We start from the raw sequence: 11405 nt of genomic DNA on the forward strand, positions 1-11405 counted from the left end.
GTGAGAAGCCTTTTTCATGTTCAGAATGTGGGAAATGTTTTAAAGAGAAATCTGCTTTGGGGCGATCCATGACACCATTCTAAACAACTGCACTCCTCAAGATGCTCAAAACCACATTCAAGAAGTTTATTAACCCTTCAGGTGTTTCACAGGAATATTTGGAATGTTTAAAAAAAAAAAAATGAACATTTCACTTTTTCACACAAAATTTACTTCAGATACAATTTGTTTTATTTTACCAAGGGTAACAGCAGAAATTGGACCCCAAAAGTTGTACAATTTGTCCTGAGTACGCTGATACCCCATGTGTGGGGGTAAACTACTGTTGGGCGCATGGCAGAGCTCAGAAGGGAAGGAGCGCCGTTTGGAATGCATACTTTGATGGTATGGTCTGCAGGCATCACGTTGCGTTTGCAGAGCCCCTCATGAACCTAAACAGTAGAAACCCCCCACAAGTGACCCCATATTGGAAACTAGACCCCCAAAGGAACTTATCTAGATGTGTTGTGAGAACTTCGAACCCCCAAGTTTTTCACTACAGTTTATAATGCAGAGCCATGAAAATAAAAAATCTTTTTTCCCACAAAAATGAATTTTAGCCCCCAAATTTTTATTTTCCTAAGGGTAACTAGAGAAATTGGACCCCAATAGTTGTTGTCCAAGTTGTCCTGAATATGCTGCTACCCCATATATTGGGATAAACCCCTGTTTGGGCCTACAAGAGAGCTCGGAAGGGAAGGAGCATTGTTTTACTTTTTCAACGCAGAATTGGCTGGAATTGAGATCGGATGCCATGTTGCTTTTGCAGAGCCCCTGATGTGTCTAAACAGAGGAAACCTCCCAATTGTAACTCCAACCCTAACCCGAACACACCCCTAACCCTAATCCCAACCCTAACCACACCCCTAACCCCAATACACCCTTAACCCCAACACACTCCTAACCCTAATCCCAACTCTAACCACACCCCTAACTCCCAACACACCCCTAACCCTAATCTCAACCATAATCCTAAGCACACCTAACCCTGACACACCCCTAACCCTAATCCCAACCGTAAATGTAATCCCAACCCTAACTTTAGCCCCAACCCTTACTTTAGCCCTAACCCTAATGGAAAAATTAATACATTTTTTTTATTTTATTATTTTTCCCTAACTATAAGGTGATGATAAAGGGGGGTTTGATTTACTATTTATAGCGGGTTTTTATATTTGGCAGCTGTCACACACTAAAAGACGCTTTTTATTGCAAAAAATAGTTTTTGCGTCACCACATTTTGGAAGCTATAATTTTTCCATATTTTGGTCAACAGTCACGTGAGGTCTTGTTTTTTGCTGAACAAGTTGATGTTTTTATTGGTACCAATTTTCGGGCACGTGACTTTTTTGATTGCTTTTTATTCCGATTTTTGTGAGGCAGCATGAACAAAAACCAGCAATTAATGAATTTCTTTTTTGGAGGGGTGCCTACCGTTCTGCGTTTGGTAAAATTGATAAAGCAGTTTTATTCTTCGGGTCAGTACGATTACAGCGATATCTCATTTATATCTTTTTTTATGTTTTGGCGCTTTTATACAATAAAAACAATTTTATATAAAAAATAATTTTTGCATCACTTTATTCTGAGGGCTATAACTTTTTATTTGTTTCGCTAATGACGCTGTATGGTGGCTCGATTTTTGGCAGGACAAGATGACGTTTTCAGCGGTACTATGTTTATTTATATCTGTCTTTTTGACCGCGTGTTTTTCCACTTTTTGTTCGGCGGTATGATAAAGCATCGTGTTTTGCCACGTGTGGTTTTTTTTTTTTTTTATTACGGTGTTCACTGAAGGGGTTAACTAGTGGGACAGTTTTATAGGTCGGGTCGTTACAGAAGTGGCGATACTGGTGTACTTTTATTTATTTTTTATTTACATAAAGAAATGTATTTATTGGAACAATATTTTTTTTTCTTTATTTAGGATTTTTTAAAAAAATATTTCTACAGTGTAATTTTTTTTTTTTTAACTTTTTTTTACTTTGCCCCACGAGGGGACATCACTATATATTATCAGATTGCTGATCTGACACTTTGCTCACAAGCCAACCTCCCTGCAGGACCCGGAAGGACCCCCTCGGCCATCTTGGATCCGGGGTCTGCAGTGAGGATTACAAAGGAGACCCTTGGAACAGCTCGATCACATCGCATTGTTCCGAGGGTCTCAGGGAAGCACGCAGGGAGCCCCATCCCTGCGTGATGCTTCCCTATGCCACCGGAACGCTGTGATCATGTTTAATCGCAGTGTTTCGGGGGTTAAAGTGCCAGGAGCGGTCACAGTGCCGGATGTCAGCTGTGATAATCGGCTGACACTCGGCTGTGATCAACCGTGCTCCCCCTGTGAGCGCGGCTGATCGGGTATGACATACTATCCCGTCCATGGGAATTAAAGGGACTCTGTCACCTGAATTTGGAGGGAACAATCTTCAGCCATAGGGGTGGGGTTTTGGGGTGTTTGATTCACCCTTTCCTTACCCGCTGGCTGCATGCTGGCTGCAATATTGGATTGAAGTTCATTCTGTCCTCTGTAGTACATGCCTGCACAAGGCAATCTTGCCTTACGCAGGCGTGTACTATGGAGGACAGTCCCTTTAAGTCTCAGGTCACTTGGACGGGACAGTACGTCCGATGGCAGAAAGGGGTTAAGCAATAAGCCCAAAAATATTCAAAACCAGATAAGGCTCAGCTGCATGTTAAAGAACAGGTACATGTCATCAAATCAAGAAGTTATGAAAAAAAAAACAAACCTCAGAGCTCTGAAACACACAAACTACTTAGCTGCTGAAGAAATTGCTATGACCGGCACAATAGCAGGGTTTGGAGTTCAGATACATAAGGAAACGATACCCCTTCATAGTGTGCTGCATGATACGGTGCATGTTCATCCATGTTGCTATTGTGCCGGTCTTAGCAATCTCTTCAATCACTATAATTGTGGTATACTGTCCAAACAAACTCTCATTTCAATATCTCTACTCCTATTCCTTTCCCCATCCCACAGGGCTGGATAGGGGTAGGAGGGACAGTCGCCAGTGATCGGGGGTGCCATTGCACAGGTGTAGGGTGCCAACCTCCGCTGGTAGGTAGGAACAGTTCAGTTTAGTGATGGGTACAGGCACCTCCTGGTATCTTTAACCCCTTCACCCCCGGAGCTTTTTCCGTTTTTCCGTTTTCGTTTTTCGCTCCCCTCCTTCCCAGAGCCATAACTTTTTTATTTTTTCGTCAATTTGGCCATGTGAGGGCTTATTTTTTGCGGGACAAGTTGTACTTTTGAACGACATCATTGGTTTTAGCATGACGTGTACTAGAAAACGGGAAAAAAATTTCAAGTGCAGTGAAATTGCAAAAAAAGTGCAATCCCACACTTGTTTTTTGCTTGCCTATTTTGCTAGGTTCACTAAATGCTAAAACTGACCTGCCATTATGATTCTCCAGGTCACTACGAGTTCATAGACACCTAACATGACTAGGTTATTTTTTACCTAAGTGGTGAAAAAAAATTCCAAACTTTGCAAAAAACAAAACAAAACAAAATTGCGCCATTTTCCGATACTCGTAGCGTCTCCATTTTTCGTGATCTGGGGTCAGGTGAGGGCTTATTTTTTGCGTGCCGAGCTGGCGTTTTTAATGATCGCATTTCGGTGTAGATACGTTCTTTTGATCGCCCGTTATTGCATTTTAATGCAATGTCGTGGCGACCAAAAAAACGTAAATCTGGCGTTTCTAATTTTTTTCTCATTACGCCATTTAGCGATCAGGTTAATGCTTTTTTTTATTGATAGATCGGGCGATTCTGAATGCGGCGATACCAAATATGTGTAGGTTGGGTTTTTTTTTAATTGATTTATTTTGATTGGGGCGAAAGGGGGGTGATTTAAACTTTTATATTTTTTTTATTTTTTTCACATTTTTAAAAACTTTTTTTTTTTACTTTTGCCATGCTTCTATAGCCTCCATGGGAGGCTAGAAGCAGGCACAGCCCGATCGGCTCTGCTACATAACAGCGATCATCAGATCGCTGTTATGTAGCAGAAATGCAGGTGTGCTGTGAGCGCCGACCACAGGGTGGCGCTCACAGCTACCGGCAATCAGTAACCATAGAGGTCTCAAGGACCTCTATGGTTACAATGGAGGAGCATCGCCGACCCCCGATCATGTGATGTGACGGGGGTCGGCGATGCGCTCATATCCGGCCGCACGGCCGGATGCGGTAGTTAAATGCTGCTGTCTGCGTTTGACAGCGGCATTTAACTAGTTAATAGCGGCGGGTGATCGCGATTTCACCCGCCGCTATTGCGCGCACATGTCAGCTGTAAAAAACAGCTGACATGTCGCGACTTTGATGTGCGCTCACCGCCGGAGCGCACATCAAAGCGGGGGTCCCGACATGTGACGTACTATTCCGTCACATGTCGGGAAGGGGTTAAAATGGTGGTAGTGGTTCTTGTTATCACCTTACTGCGTTAAGACGTAATTAAAGGTAACTTTTTAAGTACAGTTTTTACACGGTGAATTTCTTTGTTCAATTTTTCTGTACAGGAACAATCTTATTCTAGCTGTGATTTCCTCATGGGTTGTGCTCACAGCCCAACACAGTGCAGGAAGATTGGCGTTTGCCACAGAAGACCAGGATTGGCAAATTCGCCACTGGTGCCCTGTGCTCTTCACAGATGAAAGCAGGTTCACACTGAGCACATGTGACAGACGTGAAGGAGTGTAGAGCCGCCGTGGAGAGCGATCTGCTGCCTGCAACAACCTTCAGCATGACCGGTTTGGCAGTGGGTCAGTAATGGTGTGGGGTGGCATTCCTTTGGAGGGCCACATAGCCCTCCATGTGCTTGCCAGAGGTAGCCTGACTGTCATTAGGTACCGAGATGAGATCCTCAGACCCCTTGTGAGACCATATGCTGGTGCAGTTGGGCCTGGGTTCGTCCTAATGCAGGACATTGCCAGACCTCATGTGGCTGGAGTGTGTCAGCAGTTCCTGCAAGATGAAGGCATTGAAGCTACGGACTGGCCTGCCCGTTCCCCAGACCTGAATCTGATTGAACACATCTGGGACATCATGTCTTGCACGATCCATCAACGTCACGTTGCACAACAGACTGTTCAGGAGTTGGCGGATGCTTTAGTCCACGTCTGGGAGGAGATCCCTCAGGAGACCATTCGCCGCCTCATCAGAAGTATGCCCAGGCTTGTAGGGAGGTCATACAGGCACATAGAGGCAACACACACACAACTGAACATCATTTCCTTGTCTTGAGGCATTTCCACTGAAGTTGGATCAGCCTGTAATTTGACTTTCCACTTTGATTTTGAGTATCATTCCAAATCCAGACCTCCATGGAATATTCATTTTGATTTACATTGATAATTTTTATGTTTTATTGTTCTCAACACATTCACTATGTAACGCATAAAAATTTGCAACTGAAATATTTCATTCATTGATATCTAGGATGTGGTATTTTAGTGTTCCCTTTATTTTTTTGAGCCGTGTATATAGGTTTTATTAGTAGATGTAAAGAAGAAAACTAAATACTGTAAAATAATCACTCATGTGTTTCCCTTATTATCTCCAGTAATTGTATTATTACACAGGATTCTATGATGTTACATCGGCTTATCTTCTGAATTAGGTCTCTACAATATCGGATCCTCTCAGCGAAGATCTTCTATATAAGAGAATTTTCCTGATTTACCCATTAAGGATGGATATGGACAGATACAAGATGGTGGAGAGAATATTACACCTCACCCTAGAGATCCTCTTCCGGCTTACTGGAGAGGTGAGAGACTCTGATGACATCACATTACATCATTCTTATCTATGGGAATAACAGATGGGCAGAACTGGAGAGGTGAGGACTCTGGAAATGTCTGTAGTGAGATTTATGAATTTGTCTCTCCATAACCAGGATTACACAGTAGTGAAGAAGACCTCTAGTGAACGCTGTCAGGACCCTGTGTCTGAGGGATTGGGAAGACCCCTAAGCCCAGTCACGGGGACTCCACCTCACCTGATACATGAGGACATCATTGACCAGAAGATCCTAGAACTCACCTACAAGATGATTGAGCTGCTGACTGGACAGGTGACACTGCTGGGAATGCTGGGACATTATACAGTAACACTGTGAAGGTTTCAGGGGATAACGGTATCATTGTGTGTGTCAGGTTCCTATAAGGTGTCAGGATGTCGCCGTCTATTTCTCCATGGAGGAGTGGGAGTATTTAGCAGGACACAAAGATGTATACAAGGACATCATAATGGAGGTTCCCCAGCCCCTCACATCACCAGGTAATAGACAGGACTAAATACATACGGCCTATAATTATCTGTAGGTAAAGAATGAATTCAGTCCCTGTATGTGCTTCCTCCAGTTCTATCCAGTAGGAGGACAACACCAGAGAGATGTCCCAATCCTCTTCTTCCACAGGACTATAAACAAGAAGATCCCAATGTTCCTCAGGATCATCAGGTAGATGGAGAGAAGGTGTCATGAGATCTCCCCTCTGATGTGTAGACGGCTGTGAAGGTCTTGTGCTCGGTCTTGTTTTATTCACCAGTATTATATATTTTATACTTGTGTAATGAGAACGGTGCAGATGGCAGGCAGGGCTGCCACCAGGAATTTCGGTGTCCCATACTGGCAAAACTTTCGGGCCCACTTGGGACTCTGCCCAGGCTACACCACCCCCCCAGCTCCGTCTCCAACTCTCGAACCTTCCACAGTACCACTGCCCACTCATAGAAAAACTCTGCATCTGTATAATGCATCCCATAGTTATATATAGTTGAATAATGCATCCCCTTAGGAATATAATGCACCTCTATAGTACTATAATGCACCCCCATAATAGTATAATGCACCCCCATAGTAGTATAATGCATCTCATAGTATAATGCCCTCCCATAGTGGTATAATGCACTTCATAGTATAATGCACCTCATAGTATAATGCACCCCCATAGTGGTATGATGCACTTCATAGTATAATGCACCCCCATAGTAGTATAATGCACCTCCATAGTAGTATAATGCATTTCATAGTATAATGCCCTCCCATAGTGGTATAATGCACTTCATAGTATAATGCACCTCATAGTATAATGCCCTCCCATAGTGGTATGATGCACTTCACAGTATAATGCACCCCCATAGTAGTATAATGCACCCCCATAGTAGTATAATGCAGCGTCATACTGCAGCTTTACAAAAAAAAAAGTTTATCCTGACCTGGCTGAGGTCCAGCGGTGTCCTCCACCTGATACATCTGAGGTGTGTACCATCATATGTGAGTGTCATTATACGTCGGCAACGTGCCCTCTGACATCAGCTGCCAGCTTATGATCTCCCGCAAAGCAACAGATTTTAACTTGCCGTGCGTCTGACGATGCATGATCAGTTGAGCCTCTGGGGCCCAAAGAGAAGAGGTGACCTGCTGCGGGTCCCCTCTGCTCGCCAGGCCCTATTCGCCAGTAAGGGCTGTAATGCTCTGATGGCGGAACTAATGGCAGGATTAGAGCTGATCATAGATGTGACTATCTTTTCTTTTCATCTGTCTGTGACTTTTACAATATTTGTTTCAGGGTGAAGATCTGACCTATATTAATACTACAGAGACATATATGAGGGGTGATGAGCGGTGTAAAGAGGAGATTCCTACATATGACTACCCAGGTGAGTAGTATCCACTAAATGCAGAGAAGTCACAGATTCTTCTTAGTCACCAGCTATGGCTGCTTTATCGGTTGTATAGCCCGGTTGTATCACCATCGTGTGATCACCATTTTGCCTCTAGACCTCAACATTCTCCTCCATCCAAACTTTGACACATCAGCTCTAAACTGTTATAAAAAAAAGTATTTGAATGTCTAATATTTCTTCTTGAAACTGATGTGACATCTACCATTGGTCCTTATAATAGTTTAGCTTGAAAGAGCCCCATACTCTAATTACCCCAGAGGTTTCACCACTAGTTACTCATTTATTACTGATGAAGACTGTTGAGTTTGATTATTTCAGTAAATGTGTTATTGTCTTTAGTCACAGTTTTTGACTACAGTAGTTACTGCTCAAATCCTCTGACTTAACCACTTCCTGCAGTCCTTTTTTGTTCCTAATCAGGACCCAATTTTTCGAACCTGATGTGTCACTTTGAAGTGATAACTTTGGAATTCTTCAAAAAGGATAATAGGAAACAAATGGACCTTACAAATTATTTTCCAATTTCTCTTGAATGTGACAGTACCCTATATACAATTGTACACTACTGTCTGGGCACATTGCACGGTTAAGAAGCTATTTAGCTATTTGACTGCAGATCTTGCAGAAATAGTTTGCGGATACAATGCATTGGGGGCACTGTTCGTGGTCACCTGGAAGCTCAAAAGATGTCCACCATGAAAGGACTTGGCGCTATCTACTCCATTTTACAGATCCCAGGGATTGCCTTGTTCATCATACTTTAACCCTTCTACTTGGGTCTGATCTTAGCCAGACAGAGACCCCTAGGCTTTGGCCATGGTGTTACCTTATGTTATGTGATGTGAGATGTAGCAAGAATAGTCAGGTAACCGGGTCAGTACCAGGAGAGCAGAGAAAATACAAAATCAGAAGACACAAGAGTAGTCAGTAAGCGAGCCGAGGTCACAACAGGAAACAAATAAACAAGCCTGGAGAGGAGCACAGAGGAATTAACCAGAGGAGAAGGCTGTATCTGACAGCTTCCAGCAATATGCTTCGAGCTTTAGGAGGGTGTGGTGCTTTCCAACTGGCTGGAGCAGGGAGCTGGACAACACACATCCGTACTGCCAGATTGGATGGCACTACAAATCCCAGGTACCCTAATCTTTGTGGCAGGGCAGAGCCTGCGTCGCCCAGAGCTTCTGGTTTTGATGTCTCCTCTTTTTACCAGTGCCTCCTGTAGAAAGAATAAGGTCATGCCTGGTAACAGAACCAGACATCACAGCAGCAGATCCCAGAGGAGATAGGACATACCATATGCAGAAGCCCTAATATGAGAAAATGGCAGAAAACCAGAGCAGTAGAAATCCCCATAAATTGACTTCATTTTGGAAATTATAACCCTCAGGGGATTAATGTATTGTAGTAGTGACTATGTTGACCCCAGAGCCACTTTCCAGAAATTAGCACGCAGTGGATGTTGGAGATTGAAAATTGCAAATATGCCATTTTATTACCCCACACACAGTGCCCAGATTGTGCTCCAGGAGACACACACATTGTAAATTAAGTGGGTTCTTATCACTATAGCAATTTATTATTTATTATCATTATTAATTTTTATAGCGCCATTTATTCCATGGCGCTTTACACGTGCTTTATACATGGATGCTAAATATGGTTTGGGCACACTGCAAGGCTCAGAAGCGAGGGGAAAATTTGACTTTGGGAGAGCGGATATTGCTGGATTGGTGTATTGAAGCCATGGTGCTTTTCAAGAGCCTTTGAGCCACTTGTAATGTAGAAACCTGTTTTTCACTGACAGATTATGGACCTGAGTATGGAATTGGTTTTTTGGGAGATGAGTAGAAGGTTTATTGGTGTAATTTTCCTCAACATAACATTGTTTGGTGACTTTTTACTCTATATTTCGGCGGCAGAATGGACAAACAGTTGAACACCACGCTCTACTGGTTCATCCTATGAGGTTTTCTATTAGACTGTGAGCTGTCATTGTCTTAGTGAATAATTACGTATTCAACATAACTTGTCATGTTGTGGATAGTTTACGTACAAATGTTAAAATATGTAAAATTCAAGGATTTTTTTTATGAAAACTAATTGGTTTTATTTTTAACAGATGACTGCACCAGGCAATCAGAGGGGCTGCTGACATCTTCAGTTTTTAAATCAGATAATCTTGAGATCCCACAGGATACAATTGAAGTGAATGCCATTACTCCAGATATACCATCATCCCTTCACAGCAAAGATCTGTCGTCTGATCTTTTGAAACAGGTCCTGTCTTCTGATTCATTACCGACTACTAAGGAAAATCAAAGTCACAAAATAAGCATTAAAAAACAAATTGGTCCTGAAGTAAAGAAACCATTTTCACTTTTAGAATATGGAAATCATTTTCCCCTCCAAGAATCTTTTCTTAAGCATCAAAAAATTCACACAGCAGAGAATAGATTTTCTTGTTCCAAGTGTGGGAGATGTTTTAACCAGAAGTGGAATCTTGTTATACACCAAAGAACTCACACAGGGGAGAAGCCTTTTTCATGTTCAGAATGTGGGAAATGTTTTAATTGGAAAGTGCATCTTGATAGCCACCAGAGATTACACACAGGAGAGAATCCTTTTTCCTGTTCAGTATGTGGGAAATGTTTTAACCACAAATCAGATTTGGTTAAGCACCAAATAACTCACACAGGGGAGAAGCCTTTTTCATGTTCAGAATGTGGGAAATGTTTTAATCGGAAAGTGAATCTTGATAGCCACCAGAGATTACACACAGGAGTGAAGCCTTTTTCATGTTCAGAATGTGGGAAATGTTTTAATCGGAAAGTGAATCTTGATAGCCACCAGAGATTACACACAGGAGTGAAGCCTTTTTCCTGTTCAGAATGTGGGAAATGTTTTCAACAGAAATCAGCTTTGGTTACACACCAGAGAACTCACACAGGTGAGAAGCCTTTTTCCTGTTCAGAATGTGGGAAATGTTTTCAACAGAAATCAGCTTTGGTTAAACACCAGAGAACTCACACAGGTGAGAAGCCTTTTTCCTGTTCAGAATGTGGGAAATGTTTTCAACAGAAATCAGCTTTGGTTACACACCAGAGAACTCACACAGGTGAGAAGCCTTTTTCCTGTTCAGAATGTGGGAAATGTTTTAATCAGAAAGTGAATCTTGATAGCCACCAGAGATTACACACAGGAGAGAAGCCTTTTTCCTGTTCAGAGTGTGGGAAATGTTTTAACCACAAATCAGATTTGGTTAAGCACCAGAGAACTCACACAGGTGAGAAGCCTTTTTCATGTTCAGAATGTGGGAAATATTTTAATCAGAAATCATCTTTGGTTGCACACAAGAAAACCCACACAGGAGTGAAGCCTTTTTCCTGTTCAGAATGTGGGAAATGTTTTCAACAGAAATCAGCTTTGGTTAAGCACCACAGAACTCACACAGGTGAGAAGCCTTTTTCATGTTCAGAATGTGGGAAATGTTTTCAACAGAAATCTGCTTTGGTTTCGCACCAGAGAACTCACACAGGAGAGAAGCCTTTTTCCTGTTTAGAATGTGGGAAATGTTTTAACTACAAATCAGATTTGGTTTCACACCTGAGAACTCACACAGGAGAGAAGCCTTTTTCCTGTTTAGAATGTGGGA

At 42.4% G+C, this 11405-nt stretch overlaps 1 protein-coding gene across 1 annotated transcript; it reads left to right on the top strand.

Moving 5' to 3' along the window:
* The first annotated feature begins 4807 nt into the window (after positions 1 to 4807).
* LOC143769332 (gastrula zinc finger protein XlCGF66.1-like) lies at positions 4808 to 7260 on the top strand. Its single transcript, XM_077257818.1, has 4 exons — positions 4808 to 5831; positions 5961 to 6137; positions 6220 to 6343; positions 6427 to 7260. The coding sequence occupies exons 1-4, from the start codon at positions 5754 to 5756 to the stop codon at positions 6546 to 6548; spliced, it is 501 nt and encodes a 166-aa protein (XP_077113933.1). The 5' UTR covers positions 4808 to 5753; the 3' UTR covers positions 6549 to 7260.
* The last annotated feature ends 4145 nt before the right edge of the window (positions 7261 to 11405 follow it).

Source organism: Ranitomeya variabilis, chromosome 4 (genome assembly GCF_051348905.1).
Source record: "Ranitomeya variabilis isolate aRanVar5 chromosome 4, aRanVar5.hap1, whole genome shotgun sequence".
NCBI classification, from domain to species: Eukaryota; Metazoa; Chordata; class Amphibia; order Anura; family Dendrobatidae; genus Ranitomeya; species Ranitomeya variabilis.

What these genes read in the sequence shown, in the direction of transcription:
- LOC143769332 (XM_077257818.1), top strand. Translation starts at nt 5,754, where the DNA reads ATGGATATGGACAGATACAAGATGGTGGAGAGAATATTACACCTCACC. An exon ending in TTGAGCTGCTGACTGGACAG is followed by an intron (nt 6,138 to 6,219) that starts GTGACACTGCTG and finishes TGTGTGTGTCAG; the next exon opens with GTTCCTATAAGGTGTCAGGA. An exon ending in CCAGCCCCTCACATCACCAG is followed by an intron (nt 6,344 to 6,426) that starts GTAATAGACAGG and finishes TGCTTCCTCCAG; the next exon opens with TTCTATCCAGTAGGAGGACA.